Here is a 27991-nt window from a genome sequence, read left to right on the forward strand (position 1 = left end):
GTTCATCTCGCTTTTAAACACACACACACACACGCACACGCACGCACGCACGCACGCACACACACACACACACACACACACACACACACACACACAGTCACACACTCACATCCTACATTCGGGCGGTGCTAGTCTTCAGTGTATGTGCTGTGAAGCGTCAACGCGTTGGAACAACATGAGGTTGGTGGAGTTCAAATGGCTCAACCCAACCACAACACACTAGTTGCCGACTTGTCCAAAACAGTTGAGTGTCCAGAAACTACCGACTGAGACATTTACAGTGGAATTATTGTGGTGAATGAATACATGCGAGCGGAGCGGCTGCGCCACTTTAAAATTCGGTTTAAAAAAAGTTACTTGACGAGATTGTAGCCTATGCTGGAATAACAATGAATCAACAGGTGATGACGGAGAGCAAGTTTCAGGGTAAGAGAATACTTTTTACTGTAGGAAATGGTGTTTCCTACATTACAATATCTATCATTACTATCTAAATACACACTTCAAGACGTAAGCGTAGTGAGATCAAGTGTAGGTTTACTGTCTGCACATGTAACATGTTTGTTTGTTTATAAACGTGAGGTCAGGTCTGTGTTTGGAGGAGGATAAGGCACTCAGGCACATTTACACTTTTATTTCGGAAATAGGCTACTGGGAAATGTATCGATAACAGTTTAAGGAATGACACACTGAGTGATTTAGGCTACACAATTCACACCGATAGACAGTATGACTAATGCCGAAAGACTCTCCCCTATGACATTATGTGAGCTGTTGTGACAGGAGAAGGATGTCCACCAAGCAATAACGTCCAAAGACATAAATACATTCACAGTCACTGTGTGCTATTTTCAAAATTGAATAATTCTGCAGCTATTCGTTGTTAAATGTATATTACCAATTAAGTGACTGCTAAACCTAAATAACTGCCTCTAGGCAATCTAGAGAGACGTTATGACGCGCAAGTCCTCCTGACAAAGGAGAAATGGAGAGAGAATGATAGGGAGGGAGAGAAACCAGTTGGTGACGTTTTATGAGCCAGTCGACTGACTGAACACACACACACACACACACACACACACACACACACACACACACACACACACACAGTGAGGTGAGGAATGCTGCTCTTGTTCTACTGGAATTTACTGACAATAATGAGATCTGATGTGAATAGAATTTCTCCAGTTTCTCCAGTTCACATCCTAGATCAGGATAATTACAATCAGCCAAAACTAGAAGTTCTAGTAGGCTAAAATACAGCTTAGATCCACTGCAGTACAAGGACCATATAGACCAGGCAGTAACAACCAAAAGTAATTGGTAAATTAACTAACAAAGACTGCACCTCAACAGAATACAGTGACTATTTGTTGTGCTTGTATGCAGAGTGCAGACTGACGTAATGAATGACAGAAAGGTCCTAATGGAGGGCTGTGGGGTGGAATCCAGGAACATGAGACTCACGGTGGGAGCAACGTCTCAAAAGAGCTTCAGAAACAGAGGAATGCATGGGCTTTTTGGATGTTGTTGGACTGTGGTAGGCTTGAGATAACAGCTGATCAATGATTAAGTGTGGATGCCAAGCCTGTAGACCACAGAAGCAGTGCTATACATAAGGAATGGAATGTGTCATGGTCATGCTATGCCTACAGGAATGGTCATATACAGGAATTCAGTGCATGGTTTGCCTTGTCATGTCAATATTGTGCTTCTTGGAGTTGGTTATTATTATGGCTTCACAGAAGCGGTGTGGAACCAATAGTGCATGGTTCTGGATGACTTTCCAGTTTTTCTCTCTGATGGAGAGTGGATCTAGAGGAGAAGGAGTGCAGCTCATTAATTAATTAAAGGAGCGGGACATAGGCTATAATCATCTATACATTGGGGTGGAATAGGAAGATGGGATGGGTGAGTCCAAATTGTTCAGTCTTTCATTCCGTACTTGAGGTTGTAGATGAGGTGTCGGGGTATGAACTAAAATAATGCGTATCCAGGCGATGGGCGTTTTGTCATTCAAAAGGTTTTAATAATTTAATTTAATATTAACTATAATAATAGTTTTGTTGAAGGTGGTTTTCTAGAGACCCAGTTCAACAGAACTGTGCTCCCTCCCAGTCCATAGACCCCCATAAACCTCCTTTTCCCAAAACAAGATGGGAAAAGGAAAGAAACCTCAGGAATTTTAACAAAAGAGGGGGACCCCCTCCTTCCAGGACGCTGATCGGGCGGAAATTTAATTAATTATCCTCAGATGCAGATGTATTGGACATTCAGTTCATAGTAACACTTTAATTCCGTGTTGAACATGCGTATGATTTGCTTTTTATGGCGTGGCACCTAGGGGCTGAGCAGTCTAGAAGATGATCTATTCTACATTATATGTTTGTCCATTGTCTGTGTCTCCGTACTCCGAGTCCGTAGCTAATCTTGCAATTACTGAACTAATCAAGGCGAAATTTATTGTGCACACTGCTGGGTGAAATCAGCTGCCAACTATATCTGCGATAATCTGCGAGACATAACAGGAGTTCTTGGCCCTTGCATCCAGCAGCTCAAGTTAGTAGGCTATAGTCACTTTGAGGTGCACCGCACGTGGAAGCCATGGGTGAGTCTTAACCGGCCATGTATGTCGGACTCCGTTGCCTGCCCTCAGTCTTAACCGGCCACAGTCTAAAACTTTACTTTATCAGCAAAACAAAAGCTGTTTGCGGTTGGCAGTGCCAAAAAATTGTGGCGCAAGCAGGATTCAAACCCGGGAGGTGTGGATTAGGAGTCTAATAACTAGCCAGCCATGCTATCGAGCTGGCTCCTCTCCATCCCCTCCCCATATTTCTGGCAGAAGCCCTTGACCATAGATATATAAAAAATAAGCCCAGCAGTTTGTTGTCTCCAGCGTTAGGCGGAAGTCAAACGGAAGTGTGGAAGGCACTCTGCATCGCTGCCACTCAAGTGACTACTGGCCAATCACAGCGTGTCTTTTCCGGGAGTTATGTTGTTTACATTGCCTGTCTGATTGGCCTACCGAACGTCCCCTTCTGTTATGCATATGGAAACTTGGCAAGCTTCTGAGTATGCTTCATCAGGTTCATCAGGTCATGATTCATCAGGTCACTGGTTGGCTTGATTCAGCCAACCAGTGACCTGATGAATCATGGCCATAAAACTTGAGGTTGTCGTTCTTAAACAGAAATGGGAAATGGCAAAAAAAGGTACAAGACTGTACATTTTAAAGGTGGACGGAACTACTCATCCCATAAACGATTGCATATGCACCATGCGTTGGGAGTAATTGAATTCCTCTTGACGTAATTAAGTGTTTTTAAGATTGTGATCTGACTGTCGTACGTACGCTAGTCCACTGAGGCTAGGTGGATGATATCTTTCTCCATGAAACAACTCATTTCACCCTAGGGATCTGGACTAGTGTTGATGATGATGTCATGATGAGTCATGGTCATACAGGAAGTCAGTGAATGGTTTGCCTTGTCACATCGATGTAAGAGAGAGAGTTGTAAATTGTAAATTATGAGAGAGAGAGAGAGAGAGAGAGAGACAGACAGACAGACAGACATCATGACGTAAAATAGACACTATAATCATGACGTAAAATAGACACTATAAAAATGACACTATTTGCTCAGACACTGAAGTAAAATTCTCAATTCATTGGTAATGGGAATTCAATGTTTGCTTAAGACGAAGTTTGTCGACAGTTTTGGACACTAGTAAACTAAACTATAATTAATAATAATAATAATAACTAGAGAATACTGTTCCTGAAGAAACAGTGTGGGCTCCAGTAGATCGCTATATTGATGATGATGATGCATTGATGAATAAAGAGTGGCAATAGTGGGTATGCATGTGACATCATCATACCTGGAAGTTATGCAGTTAACGCCTACTGAGTGGCCAAAAGTACTTTCTGGCCTTGACAGCCCATACACCCAAACAGAATAGTTGTATCTGACTGCATTGAACGACGTTAAACGACGTTAAACTCACTTTGACACTCACTTTATGCATGCGCATGCCATATACTCGAGTAGATCGCTGCTCTATCATGTGGATGATCATACATCATCTCATTCTGGCCAGTAGCAATTTGTGTCCTCAATTTTCCATCTTCACTTTTATCCTCAATACATACTTTGCTCATCCAATCAAATCATCGCTATTATTACACAAACACACAAAGCTAGGCATACGAGGTGCTGGCACCCCATAAAAGTAGACTTTATAGAGAACTATGGTGGGCTCACAACTAGAAAGGTGTACTGAGCAGAAATCTCCAGGAGGCACGCCCTCTAACAATATTAGTGATGTACACACTACACACTCACAGTCATATTTCTGACCACAGCCATGAAAGTAGTGCAGCATGTGATTAACAGTTGTACATCTCTACTGTCTTCCTCCCTCTCTCTCATGCACATTGTCTACCTCTATCCATCTTTCTCTTGTGATGCCATGTGATGATGTCTCATGGAAACAAGACTATGTTTGTTTCTACAAACATACAGTAGTCTAGGGCTCTAGGCTTTACTGGGGCTTTACGATCAAACCTGATGATACACACATTTGGTGAATGAGGACCATTGAGAGAGCTCATACGTTATCAAGCCGATTGTAGAGGGACATTTGTATAGGTTGTTCCAGTCATGTTTCACAGACATGGAGGGGAGCTGTGCTAGACTGGAGTGGGTGGAGAAACCCTTTCCTTAGACAGAGGCCAGCATACATAAACTTCCTGCAAACGTTCAAGAAGAACATTCAGACCAAGGCCTACAGATGAGGTTTGAAAGCATAACTCACATAATCATATCTCACACTTTTGGTGCTTAATTCAAAACCCAACCTGGTAACTAAAATCCTCTCAGAAACATTTGTCCTACTTTCATTTCTCCTTTGAGTACAGGCACACAGAGGCACTTACATGAGATGTAAGTGCCTCTCATTAAAACCCAACATACCCTTCTCCAGCTGTAACCTAATGCAAATGTTGGTTTCGGCTAAACATTTTAGTAACCCCATTCCATGTGCTGCAGTGAGGGACCTGAGAAATGCTTGCAAAAAGATAATTCAGGCTTTGGATCCCAAATTGGCTAGCATGAATTAGTATGCTGTTGTGGATGGTCATGCTTTGAATTGCAGTGTATTTAGTGAAATGCACATTTCAGTTAGCTAACCCTGCCTCCTTGTTATTGTTATTTGCAGTCATGCACATACCAAGACCAAGTATATTATATAGTTTATATTAGGGACAATACCCGTTACATAGCAGTAGCCTATTTTTGCTGTATTTGTAACTGGTTTGGGCAATATGATACATACCGTACAAGTTTTACATCTGGTTTCACACTATTTATTTGTACTTTCATATAGCCTTTTGATCTGCTATAGTTTTCTTTCCTCATCTATGTGAGAGCATCGGCAAATAAAGGAAAAACAGTGCCATTATTTTCCTTTGAATTGAGTCAACAGTCTGTCTCGAAAAAGACTAATGTGAAAGTAATGTAACTCCTTGTTTGTGAACATGCCGGGAGAATAAAGCTCATTCTGATGAAGGTGGCACACTGGGCAAGATCTATATGAAGGTTGATAGAGGTCAGAGTATATAGGTCAGTGCTGGGATTTACCAGTGGAGTGTCTTTGTAGCATGTGTGTGCCACATGTTATGCAGATAATGGCCCAGCAGCCACGTCTGCTCCAACGAAAACCATTATATTTCTGCATATAAATACAGAAACATGCAGGGAACATGCTGGTTCCTATGGTGGGTTAAGAAAATAACAATGCTTTTTGCCAGCATGACCTGCCTCACCGCTCTTTTGCCTAGTACTATATCTTGTTTTACTTCAGGTATGAATCAAGCAACAGCTGACCCGGGTGTGTCCAAGGGTTTTATCATTGTCTCCTATAGCAACAAGAAAGCATTTGGATGAAACCGTCTATAACAGAGACAAACTCTTAAAAAGTCTCTCTTAGTAGTGTGTCTTATCCTCTTGTGCCGCTATTGTCATTTCAATGTACTGACCATTACTGACCACTAGATGGGCTGCATGCTCTAGCACTGTGGTTCTCAAACATTTTAATTTCAAGGACCCTCAGTTTGACCCCAATAACTGAGAGTGTACAAATGGAGCCGAAAGGGACAATCATTTAGCTGGGGGTCGCCTGGATTTCTGCTTTAATTTGCTTCTCTTTCTCTCTCTCTCTCTCTCTCTCTCTCTCTCTCTCTCTCTCTCTCTCTCAGGCCGTCAATCGAAAAGACGACATCTTTCTCTCTCTTCTCCTCCCTTGACTGATGGAAGCTCAGAGGGGTAAGACACGCACGCACGCACACACACAGACACACAGTTTCTAGAGCCTTCACAGACCCCAAAACTCTAGCCCTAGCTCTGGCTCTGGCCTGTGGTGTTTGAACCCAGGCTGGCCGCTGTGGTGTTAGTGTAAATGTTTGCATGAAAGCCTACAGGCAAGTAGATATGACAATCAGACCACAGGACAGACAAGGAAGTGTTGGCAGTAATAACTGATAATAACACATTCACGTCAAGAGCAGTGAATACATTTACACACGTTTCAGATACCGTCAGAGTCACTGTGCAGTCTTCTAACAACATGACACAGTGTCAGAAGTAGGTATAGCGAAATGCTATCACTGTGGAGCATCCATTTAGATTTAATGCATGGGGATGATATCTTACACAGGCTTATTCTGACAGCAAGTGCAAGATTAATTCACGAAAATATATTTTAAAAATATCGTTACATTTTATTTTTCAATTCGTATTTCTGATAAGCTTCTGATATACAATTATTTTTTATTTATATTTGATTTATATAAATATGATTTACAATTTGTAAAGACAAAACGGAAGCAGGGAAGAGACGCCACATTCGTCCCAAATAGTTTTCAGAGCTTCCGTGCTCCAGACTGTATGAACAGTATGATGGAAACAGTCTGACTCGAGAGACTACTATAGCACCAACTATAGCCACTATTGGTGTAGATATATGGAAAGCTTCACACAAGTGTGTCATCTACTGCAAAGAACTTTACTGACATTGTCAACCGGTAAATAGCATCCCAAAGTCTCTCAATGGAAGAGTAGAGAGACAATCTGAAAACACTGCAGAATGATTGCTGCTAGTTTTGTTGTTAAAATATAATCATAAAGATTGGTGAACTTTACGATTTACTCGATTTAAGCTTTAACACACTCTCTCTCTTTCTCTCTCTCTCTCTCTCTCTTTCTCTCTCTCTCAGGCCATCGGTCAAAAAGAAGACATCTTTCCCTCTCCTCTCCTCTCCTGACAGATGGAAGCTCAGAGGGGTAAGATACTATACAGTGTCACAAAGTACAAAAACAACACAGAGCTACAACATTGTGTGTGTGTGTGTGTGTGTGTGTGTGTGTGTGTGTGTGTGTGTGTGTGTGTGTTTACCACATTATAAAAACACTTAACAACACTCCTCTGAAACGGGTTGATGACTACAAGTATTTGGGTTCATATATATCTTCTTCCCAAAAGGACTTTCAAACTAGGAAGGGTATGGCCTGTTCAGCCTGCAATGACATGCATAAGATCTGGTCATCCCAGCTTCGTAAGATGTTAAAATTAGGGATGTCCCGATACACTTTTTTCGCTTCCGATCCGTTCCCGATACCTCAATTTCTGTGTTAGCCGATACCGAATAATGATACCAGTGTCGTGATATCATGTTGTGTTTATAGCTATCTAGCTATATATCTCGTGTTGTGTTTATAGCAGAATCCTCACTCAAATGTGCACTTGCAGTTTGAGAAACTCCAAAGCAAAGTCCACATGCCCCAACATTTTATTTCCCTGCCATAGTGTCAACCCCTTACCCCTGTGTCAGATTGGTGGTTAGACTGGCATATTCACCGATACCGATATGACCCGATATGACAAATAAGGGCCGATCCGATACTTTAAAAATATTTAGGACGACCGTTGAGCTGATTCTACTCTATGGCTCCGAGACATGGACACTTTCAAAGAAACAAGAGAATCGTTTGGATGGCACTTACACCCGCCTTCTAATGAGAGCGCAAAATCTGTCTTGGAAGAGCCACCCATCGACTTATCTAATATACGGCAACCTTCCCCGTGTTTCTTTACTGGTCCGATCCAAAAGAGCGCAGTTTGCCGGCCACTTCTACAGAGCTGCCAATGAGGTTATATCTTACCTTCTTCTCTGGAGTCCTGCCTCAGGGCGGACCAGAGGTAAAGCTGTCGTTCCCTGATGCCATCGCTAGGTACACATGCTTCAGTAGGCAGGAACTGGGGGTGGCAATGAAGGACCGGGAAGTCTGGCGTAGTATTGTGGAATCCATGATCTGGACTGCGGTCGAAAAATGATGAAATGATGATTGTGTGTGTGTGTGTGTGTGTGTGTGTGTGTGTGTGTGTGTGTGTATTAGCAGTGTCTAGAAGTCTCCTTTACTTCCCTAATTATAGCTACGGCTTGTTATCCCCCGGCTACTGTCATTTCCTGTTTATTAAGCGGGAACAGGTTGACCACACACAAAGGAGAGCAGGGCAAAACAACACACACACACACACACACACACACACACACACACACACACACACACACACACAGGTCTGTCTGAGTTGAGATCCTGTTGTGTGAAGCTCGCAGGTCTGGACTGCCTCACTGAGTAGACCCTAACCCAGAGAAGAGAAGGCAGGCAGAGAGAATTAGAATGTAGAGAGAGAGAGAGAGAGAGAGAGAGAGAGACGTGTGGAAGAACATAGAAGCTGAAGAACAAGACAGGAGGAACATGAAGAATATAGAAGATTAGAGAAGACGATAGAAGAGAAGAACAGAGAAGGACAAGAGGAGACAAGAGAGAAGAGGAAGAGAGGAGTGAGAGGAGAAAAGGAGAGGAGCTGATGATGGGATGCTGTCTGTTTATTCACCACCGGGTTAGTGTGTGTGTGTGTGTGTGTGTGTGTGTGTGTGTGTGTGTGTGTGTGTGTGTGTGTGTGTGTGTGTGTGTGTGTGTGTGAGTGTGTGTGTGTGTGTGCGTGTGCGTGTGTAAGCAGATATTAGTGAGCATATGATACTAGTGAGTCTGTGTGTGTAAATGCCATGTTTCTGGTCCTTTTGGTTTATTTTAATGTTGCTAATCTAGGATCCGTTAAAATGGTAAATGGTGCATTTATCAACAATGTGCATTTCTATCACCCATTTACACACACATTTACACACACATTTACACACCCATTTACACACACATTTACACACCCATTTACACACACATTTACACACCCATTTACACACACATTTACACACACATTTACACACACATTTACACACACGGATGGCAGAGGGAACCATGTAAGGCACCAACCTGCATCGGGAGCAGGGCTTTAGTTCAAGGACAGAACAAAGTGGCAGCTCTACGTCCTGAGCCACTGCTGTCCGGAGAACAAAGTGGCTACGTCCTGAGCCACTGCTGTCCGGAGAAGTTACACAATGAAAGTTGACCTGTAGAAAAGAGAGAAAGAGAAATATTTCTTTCACATATATTCTACATTTATTTTACAAAATAAAATGTCATCCTCCCCTTTAATGTGTTGTCCATTGGCATTAGTATGTTAAAGGAAAAGTGGAGGTAATATCCGGCAGACACAACACAATGCATCGACAAAACATCAAACTTCCTTCTATTGTTAAAAACAGCCAGACCGAACTGTGTGACTCTAACATTCTCTACCTACTCTTTACAGTTTCATCTATAGTTTTAGTTTGCATGCTAGTCAGAAATGAATCATAATACAAAGACGTGAAAACACCTCCATAGTGTTATAGATCTCTGATAAGCCTAAGCCTATAAAATGGCATAATCACCTCGCTCTGACAAAGTGTGTGTGTGTGTGTGTGTGTGTGTGTGTGTGTGTGTGTGTGTGTGTGTGTGTGTGTGTGTTGCAGAAGAAGAGGAAACAGGAGCAGAGAGAAGCTGAGTCTCTGAGTCTCTGCAGTCTGGACATCAATGTAAGTTCAACTCTTTTTTTTTTATACATTATATTATATGGAAATATTCTGACCGTTCTCCCATTAAAGAGAATTGATAATGATCACACCAAGAATGGATTTTTGACATGGTTCTGACAACAAAAACAAAATCATGAAACACATTAATAACAAGCATTTAAACTGCAAGGTAATTCGATATTATGAAGTAAATCATGTTTGTAACTCAGCATATAATAAACTAAGTAAATACAAAACACAGAGAAAACTAGACCTGCACTGTTTCAAGTGCCTACTTGCTTGTTGCACCCAAGTAGGCCATAAATGGCCATAAATGGCCTACTAGTGCGCAAGCAGAGCGTGCAAGTACTGGTATAACTGGCTCTCAATGGTGACGTAATAAAGATATGTTTCAGTGTTGGGTGGATTAAAGGAAATGCCTCTATGTATATGTATATGTAATTTGTAAGTTGATTAGCGGTATACTGTGGTTACTTGGGTCGTTTGATGCGTATGTCTCGTAGCAGCATATGATGTGATGAAAATAACTTGACGTAACTGACGAAACTACGTTTCAAGGTCAATAATGGGTCTAAAGGATTTAGAACATCAGTTGTAATAGACATTAGTTAGTAGCAGTACTCGCACGCTCTGCTCAAGTTGGCACCTCGACAGAGTGCATTTCTAGTTGGTGGGAACTGTCCACCAGATGCTAGTGACTAGTGGAGAACAGATCCATTTAGACAGCATGGTGACTAGTGGAGAACAGATCCATTTAGACAGCATGGTGACTAGTGGAGAACAGATCCATTTAGACAGCATGGTGACTAGTGGAGAACAGATCCATTTAGACAGCATGGTGACTAGTGGAGAACAGATCCATTTAGACAGCATGGTGACTAGTGGAGAACAGATCCATTTAGACAGCATGGTGACTAGTGGAGAACAGATCCATTTAGACAGCATGGTGACTAGTGGAGAACAGATCCATTTAGACAGCATGGTGACTAGTGGAGAACAGATCCATTTAGACAGCATGGTGACTAGTGGAGAACAGATCCATTTAGACAGCATGGTGACTAGTGGAGAACAGATCCATTTAGACAGCATGGTGACTAGTGGAGAACAGATCCATTTAGACAGCATGGTGACTAGTGGAGAACAGATCCATTTAGACAGCATGGTGACTAGTGTAGAACAGATCCATTTAGACAGCATGGTGACTAGTGGAGAACAGATCCATTTAGACAGCATGGTGACTAGTGGAGAACAGATCCATTTAGACAGCATGGTGACTAGTGTAGAACAGATCCATTTAGACAGCATGGTGACTAGTGGAGAACAGATCCAGTAGAACTAAAATACATGAAATTGTATGTTTGTCACGTTCCGATTACATTAACTGTACATTTAGTCGACTAAAATATTATTCTATTTGGTCAACTAAAACAAGACTAACACTAACACATTTCAGATGACTAAAATGTGACTAAAGCTAAATCAATTTTATTCAAAAGACTATGACTAAAATTAAATGGAATTTTATTGAAATGTCTATGACTAAAACTAAATGAACAGTGGTTGTGTTGTGATGGAGACTACAGTGTGACCCAGGCTGGGCGGTGGTTAGTCTATGACTAAAACTAAATGAACAGTGGTTGTGTTGTGATGGAGACTACAGTGTGACCCAGGCTGGGCGGTGGTTATTCTTCTATTCTTAACTCAGTTGTTGTAATTGTTGCCTCTTTCCCGGTGATGAGGGAAGGAGAAGGTCCTCGCCCACACACACCCATTGTATCTTATCTCGCCAGTTTAACTTCGCTTGAGTCACACAAATTAAGATTGGGATCTATTGTGTTCTGATTATTAGTCAGCTATTCTCAGAATATAGGACTATGAGGCGTGTCGTGTGTGTGTGTGTGTGTGTGTGTGTGTGTGTGTGTGTGTGTGTGTGTGTGTGTGCACGCGCGTAACTTCTTGTTCAGATTCAATGCTTGTTCAGATGCTACTGACAGTAGATGCTTCTCTATTGTAGGTAGGGCATCGGCTCCCATATTCTACGGACCACCAGTGTTTATTGGTCTATTTGAACTCAAAGAGTATACAAATTTAACATCATGAACCCATAATTAACACAGGACGGACACACGGACGGACGGACAGAATGCAAAACATACTCTCTCCCCATGCCTTCGGCCTGGTGGAGACAACAATGAAGATTTTACTGTGCAGGCACATGCTTGAGGTCAAAGTCATACGCAGTCAGTATTGCCACCCAACGCTGCTCACAGACATGTAGTTTAGGCTTCATCACGTTGTGAGTCAGAGCATTGTTGTCTGTTGAGGAAGAGTTGACTCCTGAACCAGTGGCTTTGTACGTCTCACACAGTGCCATGTGAGAAACCGGAAGTTACGATTAAGTTGTGATGTAACGGAATATGTAATGGCATTACGTAGTTAAAGTTACAGATTTTACTGTAACTGTAATCAGTTACATTTACCAAGAGAAATGTGAGACAGACTTGTTGCAGGTCATCCTCAGCTTGTTTTAAACAATCCATGAATTTCAGCCGATAAATAGACCTGTAATGTAACCTATAATAGGTAAGGTAAGGTATAATAGGTACGGTAACCAATTGACCATTGACCCCCTTTTCCCATCTACAGCTGCTAGTTTAAATATTCCATTTCAAAATGACCTACTTTCCATACAGTCTGTTTATTCACCTCGACAGCAGACACATACCCTTGTTTGACACACGGTGACATCTGTCACTCATAACCTCAGACACCCCCAACGTATTGCTTTAGCATCCTTCTTAGCGTTGTGGACTAGTGTCGAAGCTCCCGGTGTGAATTCAGCATAATGTGCAAGGTACAATCTAAATCGTACATGAATGTTTAGCATACAGCAGGAGTCTTTAGGCCAAGACCACTTAGCTGATAGAGAGACGACCCATACTACATATTTTGTACAATTGTGTTGCATATTAATCTAGGCCTCAGCCACTCCATTTTCGGATCTTTTTTTTTTACATGTTTTTTTGCAAAGCCTTCCATTCTGTCATATGTCAAATTTGTGACCCAGACATTGTCACTGGAGTTTGGGCAAAACTCATTACTGCACAACATGTTTTGCTGTGAGCTTCATCAGGTTCAGGTTGTGCATTTGAATGTCACTTTCCAAGTGACTCTCGCCACTCGAATGGATTATCGAATTAGTTTGATTAACTTTTCGGACAAGTGAGCATAACCGTTTGGCAAGTAAAACCTGACCTGTACTTGCACGACGGGAAAATGCCTCTGAGACCATAGTGTCAACCCCTGTCTATTTTGTTTTCGCAATGCATTTACAGAATTCTCTGAAAGCCTTGACTGCACTGTCCATCTCAAATGAGGTCTACCCAGTCCGTAGGATCACCCCTCCTGTCTAGCTTCCCTCCCTCCGAACATGGCCGGGTGTGTTTGTATAGACAATCAGCCAAACCGGATGCACCACGGTGGATTCAAATTGGTGGTGGACAGGCACTTTACCTCCTGTACGTGCCACTATAGAGTGCCATAATTTCCCCCCATCTTGAGCTGAATGAATCCAGATGCACTAAAAGCCTTGCACAGACAGCAGCTGCAGGTATAGCGCTATGTTTAATTTGAGCGACAGGATGCTCACAGACAGATTTAGCAACATCCGTCATATACCTCTGTCACCATTACCACTGGCTGACTGCGGGGCTAATCATTACGTTTTAACACTGTTGAAAGTGGGTACTCTGAGTGGTTTCTTCCTGTGAGGAATAAAGGTATAGAGCAGGGGTGCCCACACTTTTATGACGTGAGAGATACTTTCAAAATGATCAGCTTTGCTTTGCATTGCTGAAAAAGTGAAAATTGTTTAAATATGTACCTGTCCTGAGGGGGCTTTAGAATATAGCGGCGCTGGCATTACATATAGGACAAATGCACTCGGAATGGGAAATAGAGGGGGAGACATCTAATAGTTAGGGGGGTTTTGTATTTAATTTGTAATGCTACAGACATTTGTGCACAGCAACACTGTTGAAAACAAAATATTGCATTGTGAGTTTGAGCTCACTTTTGTGGGCACATTCCAAAAATAGTTTTTTATATATTTAAATTAAATACTCTTTAGGGACATGTCCTATGATCTACCTGTACAGCCTTTGTTATCTACTGGTAGATCACGATCTACCTTTTGGGCACCCCTGGATAGAGGTATGGCTTGTTTGAAAAGCAATTATTTATTGTTTTACAATTAAAGTGCTCCTTCTATGCCTTACATTTCTTACATGTCAAGGACACACCACTCTCCCTTTTCCAACAGTTCATAACATCTGACAGCTACAGCCTCCTTTGTGTTGTGTACTGTAAATTATTGTTTTCTTTCTTTAGAATTTATCTTTGCTAATGATATATATTGGATTCATGTTATGTACTGTATGTGCGTTATTGGTGCCCCCCCTGCAATGACTCTGAGGAGCCCCTAGGGGTCACAGACCCAGAATATAAACAACAACAGCTTGAAAGAACCAATGCCAAAACTTTAGGTTTTTAAAGTAGTGGGCGCACCTTTCTTACGAGTACGACTGGGTTTCTCCAGCCCATTCAATTAATTTAGATTTTCCCAGACGTATCGGTAGGCAGATCATCTCAGAGCGTCTGGCTACGCGGCACTAGCTACACTATGAACAGTGAAACATTTACAGCAGTAAATCAGGCAGGTGTACTTTAGTGTAAGTCTACATCCCAGTAATCTCTCAAGAACAGATTTCGAGCTACTGAATCTGTCGGCAGGGCATTCAGAACGTGTGAACGTTGGAGATTAGTGGAATGAAAACATAGGCGCCCCATCAGAAGAGGAGGGCTGAGGTCGGACCAAACAGGCCAACATCCTGTTAGTCAAAAAATAGTCAAATTCAAGGGAAACAAATAGCAGAGGGTGCTGTTTAAAAAGAAAATGTTATGGGTTCCCAGATTCATTAATTCAAACGCTGAACGTATGGAGGCTTAATTATGTAGCCATGCTGTAACAAAGAGCTGGACCTTCCAAGGAATAGCACCTGACAAAGCTCACGGCCAAACATATAGCGTAGCTGGTATGTGTATAGTAACAGACACGTGCCAACTTCACATGTGTGTGTTACTACAGTGTAAACTCTCTCTGTGTGATTAGGTTTGTGATTGCTATTGATTGCTGTTGGAGCTCATGGTGACCGACAGCAACAACACACATGCAAATTAACAACGGTTACTTTCCTGCTAGGAAAAAAGGGGAAAATCCTTCATTACTCTTCAACGCTGTCAACAGGAGATACAAACAGAGACGTGAACAAACTCATTACAGATCTAAAGGTCATACAGCACACAGTAAAGTGTTACTAAATCCATTTGTAACTCAGAATGTGTACAGCTTTGTACTGTGTAGTGTTTTGATTTCACATCTACAATAATTCTACCATAAATGTAATAATATGATAATCTATCAACTGTACCAGAGATAAACTTTAAGATACACTTCTCAGACAGTGAGGCCTCTAGATTGACGTTGTAAAGTAATTGTGAACTTGAACATCACCGAGGAGGTGAGACTTCTTGTAGGTGTTGTCAGCAGTATTCTCCTGACAGTGCTGCACGTTTGACAAAAGACAGCCATATCTAACCAGCAAACAAATATCACATTCCTCTTGACTTCCCCCTTATTTGGAGAACCATGTGGACTGGATTTAGTACATACGGAAAGTAAAAAGATGAACAATAAATGCAATAAAAGCTATGTGTTCTTTTCATTAGACCCACCTGTTTAGTCGCTTAGCGACAGACCAGCTGTAATATTACTCTTCTCGTGTGTTTCAAACTACCAAATCCATCGGTTGTGCTGCCACTCGCAAACTAGTAGTTAGAGTTGTGTGTGTGTGTGTGTGTGTGTGTGTGTGTGTGTGTGTGGTAAGCCTTGCCATGAGGCCCATAGGGCAGGAGCCTATCTCCTGTTTCTGTAGTGTGGAGCAGCTTGATGTAGCTATAAGTACACCCCCTGGACATGACGCTAGTATGTCGCAGGGACTTTTCCCCAATCCAACCCTTGATGCTGAGTGCCAAGTAGGGAGGCACTGGGTCCCATTTTTAGAGTCTTTGGCATGACCCGGCCGGGGATCGAACCCCGACCTCCCAGTCTCAGGGCGGACACTAACCACAAGGCCACTGAGCTGATGCGTGTGTGTGTGTGTGTGTGTGTGTGTGTGTGTGTGTGTGTGTGTGTGTGTGTGTGTGTGTGTGTGTGTGTGTGTGTGTGTGTGTGTGTGTGTGTGTGTGTGTGTGTGTGTGTGTGTGTGTGCGTGCGTTAAAGAGTTTCTCTCTTCTGTTCTATGATTGACAGCTCTCTATGATTGTTTATAATATATGACACACACACACACACACACACACACACACACACACTGTTCCAACTTTCCATGGTCACACAAAAGCAGGAAGTTGTGAGGTGTACATAACAAAGGAGGAAGGTAGGATCTGGGACACGTTTCCTGTGCGTGCGTGCGTGCGTGCGTGCGTGTGTTCATGATTATGAAAATGTGAGACAGACAGGGAGGACTGTCATTTTTGTTTATTAGATTCACACACACACACACACACACACACACACACATTTCTTTGTATTATCTTTTTTATTAATCTTTTGAATTACTTCACAACATTTTTCTGTTCTTGCTTCCACCCGTTGTTCTTGTGTTTAATGCACTGTGGTTTATTAATCTTACCCTTTTGATTAGAATTCTGCCAATAAAGCATGTTGATATTGAAAAAACTAAACATTAAATAGAGAGAGAGAGAGAGGGGGTCAGAGAGGGAGAGATGGGAAGGGGGTAGAGCCAAAGAGAGAGAGAGGGAGAGGGATTGATCCGACAGCTGCCAGGCTCCCATAGTGTTAAAACATCAGTATAGGCAGGCAGGGGAACAGATTCTCAGGGTGTTTAAAGTAAGTAACATCAGTATAGGCAGGCAGGGGAACAGATTATCAGAGTGTTTAAAGTAAGTAACATCAGTATAGGCAGGCAGGGGAACAGATTATCAGAGTGTTTAAAGTAAGTAACATCAGTATAGGCAGGCAGGGGAACAGATTCTCAGGGTGTTTAAAGTAAGTAACATCAGTATAGGCAGGCAGGGGAACAGATTCTCAGGGTGTTTAAAGTAAGTAACATCAGTATAGGCAGGCAGGGGAACAGATTCTCAGGGTGTTTAAAGTAAGTAACATCAGTATAGGCAGGCAGGGGAACAGATTATCAGGGTGTTTAAAGTAAGTAACATCCGTATAGGCAGGCAGGGGAACAGATTATCAGGGTGTTTAAAGTAAGTAACATCAGTATAGGCAGGCAGGGGAACAGATTCTCAGGGTGTTTAAAGTAAGTAACATCAGTATAGGCAGGCAGGACTAACCCAGGGCGGCATGGTTGCCAGGGAGAGACTTCTCTACCTAGACAAGTGTCAGACTAAAGCGGATTGTTCTGTGCTGGAGCCGTGTGAAGAAAAGAGACACAACATGGGGAAGCAAATGCAGGTATGGTAGTTGTGGCTCTTATATCGTTATCTTCAGTATCTTCATGTATTCCATCCCCATGCATAATTATCCTGGCACTTTCTCCATGCCACAAAGAAACTGTTTTTGTTTCAATTAATTTTGTGGTTCTATTTTGTCAATGATGTTTTTGGTTCTCAATGAAGCTCTTGGTTCTGTGTACATTACAATATATACAATATATTGTATTGGTGTTCTGGGTTATATCTATATTGTTTTAATTAAGTTCTTGGTTCTATTTTGTGTTAAGTTATTCATGTTTTTCGTGTGCTGTACCATTGTTAATTATGTTATTGGTTCAATGTAAGGGATAATGCTGTAATTAAATCTATTGGAGTAGATAATACCATAGCCACTTATTAAGTATTAAAATATAGGCTATACCGTTCATGTTTTGGGGCAGGATGTGCTGCAATAGAATTAATAGATGAATTATCTTCATCAATAAATGTAGTGGTAAATTATACAACTATATTGTAAGTGAGATAAAGATAAGCCATAGAAGCAGCCTGGAAAAGTTCTCTGCTTGCCATTTCTCATACAGTATGTTTTATGTGACACTCACGGCTAGTCTCAATGCCACGGTAAAATGTGGCAGAGGTCTATTGATAGGTCTATTTCACTGAAAGCGGTTTTGCTGACTTGCAGTGGCCATCTGCAGTTGAAAACAAAGGCGACTAGTATGGCCACAGGCGTAAGAGGCTACCAATGTATCTTATGTTGATTATTTTCTTTCTGTATTGAATTGAAGTGAATTGACCGGGCCAAGTTCAACTCCAGAGTGGCCCAATGGACGCTACGCCTCTGTGCAAACTATTTCCCCCTGGCGGCTGCACTCCACGACTTACACAGGCCTGGGTAACCCGGCCTGGTGGAGATCTGCGCTCCGAGGAGTACACTTTTATAAGTTGGTCTCGTATCTATGTACAATATGTGGTGAAGTTGGGAGTACACTTTTATAAGTTGGTCTCGTATCTATGTACAATATGTGGTGAAGTTGGGAGTACACTTTTATAAGTTGGTCTCGTATCTATGTAGATTATGTGATGAAGTTGGGAGTACACTTTTTTTAAGTTGGTCTCGTATCTATGTACAATATGTGGTGAAGTTGATGTGACAGTAGAGCAGCTTCTTCTTTCGTGTATTGTCGTCATATGTCCTGCTCAGTGTCGCAAAGCCACGCTCTTGTCTCTGGTCCCAGTTGGAAGAGGCCAGCCTCTGAAGAAGGCCTGTATAGAGGACAGGTAGTGATTATGTGGTCGGCAGTCAGGCTCACCACACTTGCATACTGCGCTGTCTGCCAGGCCCCACTCCTTCATGGACGATTTGAAGCGACCAACCCCAGTACGGAGGCGGTTCAGCGGGGTCCAATGGCGGCGTGGTAGATGTTCTCCTTCAACTCCATCTCCCGGGTAATGTGATGGTGCAGACGTGTAGGCTCAGCCTACTCCCATTCCCGCTTCCAGGAAGTTGCCAGGTCCTCAGGGATGTTACCAAACATCTGTTGTGCTGTCCTGTTGAAGGGGTGGCGAGACTTGAGTCTGCTTAGGGCGCTGCCTTAGTTGTTGTTTTGTGCAGGATATGCCAGTCAATGCCAGAAAAGCCCAAGAACATGGGCTTTCCTTGCAAGTGTGAGGGTAGCGGCCTCTCATCAAACGCCGGCTGGTGAAATCCCTGCTAGGATTGGCAGGTAGGACACGGGGGTGGAGTAGTAGAACATCCATGTACTACTTACTGTATGTGTGGTGAAGTTGGTCAGAACTGTGAGCTTGTGTTTAAACTGTTACACATTTTGCTGTGGACCCCTGGAAGACCCTCAAGGACCCCTGGGGGTCCCCGGACTCAACTTTGAGAGCCATGCTGTATTTGCCATGTATGTGTGGTGAAGTCGTAGTAGGTTAATAACAAAAAGCACAGCATTGTGATGTGAACTCAAAGCTCTTTAGAAAGGTTCAGCCTCACAGCTGGTAAATAAATACCACATTCGTCATAACAGTATAGAGCAGCCATGTCTGTGTGATGAAGTTGGTATTGTATGTTTACCAGATCATTGGGAATAAGACCAGCTGACCCGTTCTCTTTCACACATCCTTTATCACACACACACACACACACACACACACACACACACACACACACACACACACACACACACACACACACACACACACACATAGATTTTCTATGGGTCTATATATCCATAGGTCTATATCCAGGTCAACATGTTCACGCATGCACTTATTGAGTTTGTGTGTGTGTGTGTGTGTGTGTGTGTGTGTGTGTGTGTGTGTGTGTGTGTGGTGTCAAAGCTGTGCTTAATGTGACACCAATAGATATGTCTGCGCCCAGGGCACCCCTCCATGGATTGGTCTATAGGAGGCCAGTACAGTGTTTGCTGAATGACTATTTGTCGTATTTGACTGACTGACTGTCTGTGTCTGCAGGAGCCCAGTACGAAGCGAGCCAAGCCTCTGTTCAGGGTGGCATCACTGGCAAGTCTCCTCCCACCTGTTAAAACCACACCCCTCAAGAGGATTGGTCAGACCCTGCAGGTAAATGGTCAGTCGGGGGACAGAGGAAGGGACGGACACTGGAAGGGAGACCAAGATCGTAGACTTAAGCAAAAACTAAACAAACTAAAAACTATTCAAATTCATGTCATCTAAAACTGAAGAATGTTGAAGCTAGGCATAGTACATGAGTATAATCTTGATAGATAACTCACTGAGACACACAGTGTGTGGCTGACCTATCTTCACTATTTTGTTTCGCCAACTTGCTGTGATATACTGTGTCATTATTACCAGTATATCACCACAACATGCATGCATGAAAACAGTGAAGCTCCTGAACTAAATTTAATTTAGCTAACTTTAAGAGGAGGTTATGCATTATAAATAATGACTTCTAAACTTTTGTGCTGCACTTGTGAAAGAGAATTATGGTTACTTGGACCTGGTGAGACCCTCAGAAGGTTTCCAATCAAGTTAGTAGTTAGTTACAACAATCAGAAAAGCTTCATGAGGTTCTCACAAGAAGTTTGCTTTGACACAAGGCTCAGTAAGAAGGAGCTTTTTATTCTAAGCTAGTGGTTCTCAAAGTGGGATCCAGGGATCCTCAGGGTTCCTTGAAGGGGAACCCTTACAGGTCTGTAACCCTCGGAGTTATGGGGGTCCTTGAAATGAAACCGTTTGAGAAGCACTGTCCTGACCCATTGCAGCCATCATTGTAGGGGTTGTGTTTTATTTGTTTGATCTTCATCCTCTCCTCAGCGCTCCATCAGCTTTCATCCTGACAGCCGGGCGGAGACCGTTGTCTTTCCCCGCCCCTGGACACGCCCCTCCTCAGCGACGGGGCCCCGATCCTCGGCAACAGTTCCTGCGGTGACCAAACGGCGTGACAGCAAGCTGTGGAGCGACACCTTCGATGTCCAGCCCCTGTCAGCGAGAGAGATAAAACGACAAGAGGTTAGAACACAGAGAGAGAGAGAGAGAGAGAGAGAGAGAGAGAGAGAGAGAGAGAGAGAGAGTGTGTGTGTGTGTGTGATCTCACATAACAATAATGCCAGGGTGTTACAAGTGATTATTTAACTAATTTAATCTTTGAGTTAATTTAAGTGAAACTTAATTTTACATTTAAAAGATATTAGAGACCTTCCCCCCTCTCTCTCCCTCTCTAGGCTATATTTGAGTTGACTCAGGGAGAACAGGACTTAGTCGATGACCTGAAGTTGGCAAAGAAGGTAAATACGAGTCTGTTTGCACCCATACTCTATTTGTGCATCATCAAAATATGATACTATATAAAGTCTTCAGATAATAACTTTTTTGCTGATTTTCCACAAAATGTTTGTTTGTGTGTGTGTGTGTGTGTGTGTGTGTGTGTGTGTGTGTGTGTGTGTGTGTGTGTGTGTGTGTGTGTGTGTGTGTGTGTGTGTGTGTGTGTGTGTGTGTGTGTGTGTGTGCGCGCGTGTGTGTAGGCTTATCATGACCCAATGTTGAAGCTGTCAATCATGACAAAACAGGAACTGATGCAGATCTTTGGAACTCTGGACTCATTGGTACCTCTACACGAAGGTACGCACGCACACACACAGTCTAAAGAGCTCTATTAATGTCACTTTTATTTATTATTATTTGTATGATTATTATTTATTTTTTAACCTGTATGGCTCTCTTTCTCTCCAATTAAATTAGCTAGCTTATTGTCATGCCATACTGTACAAGTGCTCATTGCCAAAGCATATTAGATTATGAAAGGACTAAGAAATGACATGTGTACATGTACAGAGCAGTTATGATAATTCTTGATTTTCACCAAGGGGCATTAAGTACATGTTTTTTCATTGGTATTTAAAGCTATTAAAGTATTAATGTCTGGTGAAGAGAATAGAGTTTTGTTCATTGTCATACATGGAGCATATTTGTTGAAACTATCCACAAAAGGTTTCCAGTGTTTCCACACATCAAAAAGTTGTTCCTGTCTGTGTGAGATAAGATTACAGTATGGTATGCTAACAATGCCCTCTAGTGGTGAAATGCGGAAGCAGGAACATGCTTCTGTCTAGAGATCAGACATTCTGCAGCAAATCAGAAACATTCACTGGAAATCATAAAACATAAGGGTTGAAACCAGCCAATATTAGCACATGACATTTAATACCAAAATAAGTGTTTGGTAGACTAGAGATATATTCAATCAATCAATCAGAAGCAAACTGCACCACTGAGGACAAACTTATGAACTGAAGATTCATTTTTATTTTATGATTCTAAGATCTCCATTTATTAAAACAAATATATGCCATTGCTGTAGCCAGGATGTATTTATTTTTATTCCATCATTTTATTTGGATCATTTAAATACACTAAGCATACATTCAGAAAATCTTCAGAAAAAAACATGAAGAACATGTCTACATGCTTAGTGTATTTAAATTATCCAAATAAAATCAGATACACGCAAACGACACCAAGCATCACCGTGTTGTACAATATAGAATAGTATAAATTAGGCTTTATTCTGTACCTTTATCTGTGCCCTTGGACTTTAGATGTTGTTGAAGCTGTAAACCTGCCCAACAGATGTAAATGAGATGATAGCTAACTCTGGTGCAATAACTTTTTAATTGTAGTCTCCCCATGTAATAATAAACCACAACAATTTGGCAGCATTTCGTTTTGTTTATGAGTTTGATTTCTTTTGGCACCATTCCATACAGCTGTGCTGTACTATGGAGGTACTCTGTCCCACTGTTGATCAGCTGTCTCTCTCTCTCTCTCTCTCTCTCTCTCTCTCAGATCTGTTGAGTCAGCTGAGGCAAGCTAGACAACCAGACGGTTCTACAGAACATGTAGGACACATACTGGTGGACTGGGTAAGAGATGCTCACACGCACGTACGCACGCACAGGCACAGACATACCACACTATACATACCACACTATACATAATTGACACAATGATAATTAGTTAACTCTTTGTGTTGTGCATGCGTGTGTGCATGCGTGTGTGCGTGCGTGCATGCGTGTCTGCATGTCTGTCTCTCTTCCCTCAGCTGCCGTGTTTACAGTCATACACTGGTTACTGCAGCAACCAGGTGCCTGCCAAAGCTTTACTTGACGACAGGAAGCAGAGAGACAGACGGGTGCATGACTTCCTGCAGCGCTGTCTCCTGTCGCCGTTCAGCAGGAAGCTGGACCTGTGGAACTTCCTGGACATCCCTCGCAGCCGATTGGTCAAATACCCCCTGTTGCTACGGGAGATTCTGAAACACACGCCCAATGACCACCCAGACAGGCAGCGCCTGGAGGAGGCGGTGAGGAAACTGAACGCACCCCAAAGACCACTGTTCTCACTGTAGGGTCCACCAGGGGTCCTTATGGCTCTGTAACTCTGAGAGTGTACAAATTGAACCAAATTGTACACCCATTTGTACACCCTCCGGGTTGAATTAACACTGAAGATTTTACATTAGATTTGGGTATTCAAGGACCCCCAGTTTGATGTGCAATAGGCTACAAACCCCAATTTGGTGAAATTCCAGTCTACACTGTAAATCCTAATGGCTAACTATTGAGAGTGTACAAATGGAAATGGTCGTTTGAAAGCTGAGAGGGAGACAGTATAGGAGAGATAGACTAACAGAAATTGCATTTTTAATTTGTCTGTCTGTCTGTCTGTCTGTCTGTCTGTCTGTCTGTCTGTCTGTCTGTCTGTCTGTCTGTCTCTTCTACAGATCCTGATGGTTCAGAGTATTGTAGCAGAAATAAACAGACAGGCAGGGGAATCGGAGTGTCGTTACTATAAGAACAGGTTGTCCTACAGCGAGGAAGGACAGAGAGACGCACTCATCGAGCACTCCCGAACTCTCAGCTGCCGTGGAGAGCTGAAGAACCACCGCGGAGTAGTACGTTTGATTCCTGTTTTCATTATAGTGTGAAGTTCACACAAGGATTGTACGAGACACTACCTGTGTGTCTTGAATGGTGTTAAGTGAAATCAATTCCTGTCAATACGGTACATTCTAATAATGACAATATTATCTCCTCTCTCTTTGTAGAAACTTCATGTTTTTCTCTTTCAAGATGTGTTGGTTGTAACTCGAGCCCTCTCCCTGAACGACAAGCCAGTCAGCTACCAGCTCTGCCGTCAGCCAATTCCAATCCGCCACCTGTTGCTGGAGGACCTATCAGATGGCGAGGTCCGAGTTGGCGGTTCCATACGTGGAGCTTTCAGCAACGCAGAGAGAAGTGAGATTAGTTTTAGTGAGATTATAATTTTTTATCCCACGATTCTGTAACCCATTTTTCACCCCTGTGTCAATTATCTAATGTGATCCTGGGCTCTACACACCCTCCACCAACCTAGTCCCCATATATGGGGGACATGGGGAGAGCAACGGACTTGAACTCATGCTTCCTTCATGCCTGAGTGTCCAAATTGCTCCTTTACATCTGACAGGGGGGAGTTTCCCTGGTTGGACGTAGCGCGTGGAAGGAACACGTTATTCCAACCAGTTCCTTTCCCCTCCATCAGTCTCCCCGGCTGGCCAGCGGGAGGCTTCATTTCATTTCTACTGCTTCACAAGAACAACATTGGTGTAATCAAGAGATTCGCTGAGGAATCTGTTTTTTAGATAATATCATCAACAAAAACAAAAACATCATGGTTGACCAACTCCTGGTTTCAATGTGGTGCAACTAACTTCTCTCTCTGCTCTCCTGTCCTGTTTTCAGCGAAGAATTTCTTCCGGGTGTCGTATCATGGCGGAGGACAGCTTCAGTCTCTGTGTCTGCAGGCCAGTGACCTCTTCAACAAGCAGCAGTGGATGAACTGTATCCGGCAAGCCCAGCAGGAAGCTGCAGCCCTGCCGGTCGGCCTGGATGGACAGATAGGAGGGACGACTGGACAGACGGACGGAGTGATGGAGCCTGTAAGGGTGGTGTCTGGACCAGGTGTGATGACTGATTCAAGTCCTGGGCAAAACATTGAGACGGCGATTAATGAGAGTGAGACAGAATGCAGCACAGGTGGAGGGATAGACGGAGAGATGGATGGAAGGACAACTCCGGACACTGAATGCAGGTTGGGTAGAGAAATGGCCGGAGAAATGGAGAAAAGGATGGATGATGGAGTGATACATGGAAGTGTAACTGGGCATATTGAATGTAGGCTGGGTGGAATTACAGGGATAGGTGGAGAAGCGGATGGACAGATGATCGGAGAGATGGAACATAGCCTGGGTGGAGAGATGGAAGACAGGATGGGTAAAGTGTTAGAGGTGGGAGACCTGGGTGGAGGCAGAGAGAGTGTGCAGAGGTTGAATGGAGACACAGGGACGACCGCTGTGGGTTTGACTGGAGAAGGAGAAGATAGTGAAAATGCACTTAAAGGTTTAGACCTAGGCGGAGATGCAGAGGTGGGGTCAGGTGTAGACGGGATGAGAACAGGAGAACTGATGTCAGAGTTGGCCAAAGGAGAGGAAGAGCTGACGATGACAGGAGGAGAAGAGAGAGGAGAAAGTGGTGAGGAGGCAGAGGCAGGAACAGCAGTTCATTGTGAGGAAGAGGAGGTCAATATGGACACCGGCGACTTGGGGGAGGAGCTAAGTGTCCGCTGCTGACCCAAGGATAGCAGGTCGATACCAAGTGAAGTAAACTGTGATCCAGAGTCCTACTCCCAATGGGCCTCATTTACAAAGCTGTTTGTATTTCTACTAGATTTTAGTGTAGTTTCGCGTAGTACGTAAAGTAAAGACCCATGTGGGATTCACGAAAGGGTCTGTAAAGCCTTGATTTTTGTGGACCACGAATCCCACCTTATCGTGAATCAAATGCACATTAATGTCTGAAAAACACACAGTGTTAAAAGCATTCCAACACAATGTCTTGTCTTGACAGCTTTTAGTTTAGGTTTATTTTCTCAAATGAGCCACTCACACAATGGATCATTTGAACTTGAGAATGGATAAAGTTGTATTGCAAAAACGATGATGCTGCAATGCAGGTCACATGCTGCTACCTGATAGATTATGGATTATAGCTTTACATATATTGATCACTGAGGGGAAATTTATAATGTCATGGGAAAAGACACAGATTTCATGAATCCATTCTTAGCATCTTCATCAGATGGTAAGACTTGTAGGATATTGTTCTTATGTCATCAACGATTGTTCTTCTATAGTCTCCTGCAGCATGATAGGCTAATCAATTTGCCAAGTTATGGTCGCAGAAACGACAAACATGCTGAGGGACATAATAATTATGTTCAGTTCAACTAAAGAATGCCTAAAAAGGCTTGAATTTGCCTCTTGTCATCAAACCCAGTTATGTATCAACACTTGAAGAACAATCAATAAATAACAGAGGTCTTTTCTTTTAAATATGTTTTGACAAATATTGGGCATATAAACATTTTATTTTAGGTAATTGGCACTATTGAAATTGATTTAGCATGAAGAATAAGGCATTCTAATAACATCTATGCATCTTATCTACCACATAGGAGTGCCCAACAGCAGACATGAGTTTGTGTGTAGTGTGTACCTAATGAACAAATCACAGTAGGAATAATAATGATGAAACGGAATATGCTCTTGGAAATACTTGTATTGTCACCGTAGTATATCTGAACATATGCACGCTTTGTGAATGAGGTCCAATGTTAAGCACAGCATTCTGTGGTCTGTGGTTTTCAAACGAATACACAACAACTTGTAATTGCTCAAGACAGATTCTTTTTTATAATCACTTCTTTTTAGAAGACTACAACAAACTCAGACCTGCATACAAGACAACAAAATTATATCAACATAATCAGACCCAGATTCCAACTCTTGCCATGCGGCATGCACTCGTGTCTAGACTCATGTCTACATCAGGGATTTAACTGGGGACCATTCCTTTACAAGGTCACTCTGATTGCTAATCCCCTTTCTAAAGTCTTACCTGTCCTAGAGTACAGCTGTAAAGAGTTCCAGGTTCAGAATGACAACACTGAGAGAGAATGGATGGTCAAATCATGGTATACCACCTCCTCAACAGGAAGAGCCATTCGTAGTCATTTTACTTGCCATTTATATCTGGTTGTTTATAATTATATGTGCCACACTGAATCTCATCTGGTTTCTGTTGTGTTAATACAAATATAAAACAGTATAAGGACTGACCATGTTTATGTCATAGCGGTGGTGATGATCGAAGGCTACAGTGCCAGTCACGTTGTATGTATCTAAAGAGGAATTTCACCCACAATGCATCTGAAGTGTACTGTCTCTGTGAGATCTATATATGTAATCCACTTTCTAAACCACATTTTGTTTACCGCTCAGACGCTCACAAGCAAATCTTGTATTGCAGAACTCAACCTCTTGCTTGTATGTTTATTTTTAAGCATTTCTTTATTTTGTGTATATTTGGTGTCATTTGTTTTGACCAAGAATGTTTCTGGAATGAAACACTTTGTGTATTTGACAAACGCCGTTAAACAACGTTTTCACATTGTATTAACTGTATTTATAGATTGTTTTGTCAGGGACATGTACAGTATGTATTCATATGTCGGTTTAAAATGTATTTTTCACTGTAGTTAACATTAAACCCCCATATGTGTTGAAACAGTTGTCTAAGGTTGATCTCTAAGCTAATACGTGTACTGACTTAAAATCTATGTATGCCTGATGCCTGTCTTTTGCATATACTGTATCTGGAGAACCTGAACCAACCAATGTGTGTGATCCTGAGTGAGGACCCAAGTTAGTAGTGCAAGTGTCAGGGTGAGGTTGGTCGTAACCAGCATGCTCTAAAGTTGTTGGCATTGAACTTGGCATTTGACATTGACATTGACATTGACAAAAATGTCCTAATATGGCGATGAGATGACTGA

The 27991-nt window shown here is 42.4% G+C and overlaps 1 protein-coding gene across 4 annotated transcripts; it reads left to right on the forward strand.

The window, feature by feature from the left end:
* The first annotated feature begins 170 nt into the window (after positions 1–170).
* LOC308335089 (rho guanine nucleotide exchange factor 3-like) lies at positions 171–27700 on the forward strand. 4 transcript variants are annotated; one of them, XM_080792065.1, is made up of 13 exons: positions 171–426; positions 6260–6326; positions 7277–7343; positions 9974–10036; positions 20048–20155; positions 20876–21070; positions 21283–21345; positions 21583–21679; positions 22904–22980; positions 23160–23420; positions 23841–24011; positions 24165–24354; positions 24841–27700. In XM_080792065.1, the coding sequence occupies exons 1-13, from the start codon at positions 390–392 to the stop codon at positions 25725–25727; spliced, it is 2283 nt and encodes a 760-aa protein (XP_080648191.1). In that variant the 5' UTR covers positions 171–389; the 3' UTR covers positions 25728–27700. The 4 variants fall into 4 exon arrangements, with proteins under 4 accessions (XP_080648191.1, XP_080648193.1, XP_080648194.1 ...); XM_080792067.1 differs by lacking the exons at positions 171–426; positions 6260–6326; positions 7277–7343 and adding an exon at positions 8779–8964; XM_080792068.1 differs by lacking the exons at positions 171–426; positions 6260–6326; positions 7277–7343 and adding an exon at positions 8779–8964 and having other exon boundaries at positions 9980–10036.
* The last annotated feature ends 291 nt before the right edge of the window (positions 27701–27991 follow it).

The sequence above is a fragment of the Protomyctophum bolini genome (genome assembly GCF_963924005.1).
Source record: "Protomyctophum bolini genome assembly, chromosome: 2".
Lineage (NCBI taxonomy): Eukaryota > Metazoa > Chordata > Actinopteri > Myctophiformes > Myctophidae > Protomyctophum > Protomyctophum bolini.

Bases quoted from the DNA above. Each gene is read 5' to 3' on its own strand.
- LOC308335089 (XM_080792065.1), top strand. From the start codon at position 390: ATGAATCAACAGGTGATGACGGAGAGCAAGTTTCAGG. The intron at 427-6,259 runs GTAAGAGAATAC...TCTCTCTCTCAG, and splicing joins GACGGAGAGCAAGTTTCAGG to GCCGTCAATCGAAAAGACGA. The intron at 22,981-23,159 runs GTAAGAGATGCT...CTCTTCCCTCAG, and splicing joins GACACATACTGGTGGACTGG to CTGCCGTGTTTACAGTCATA.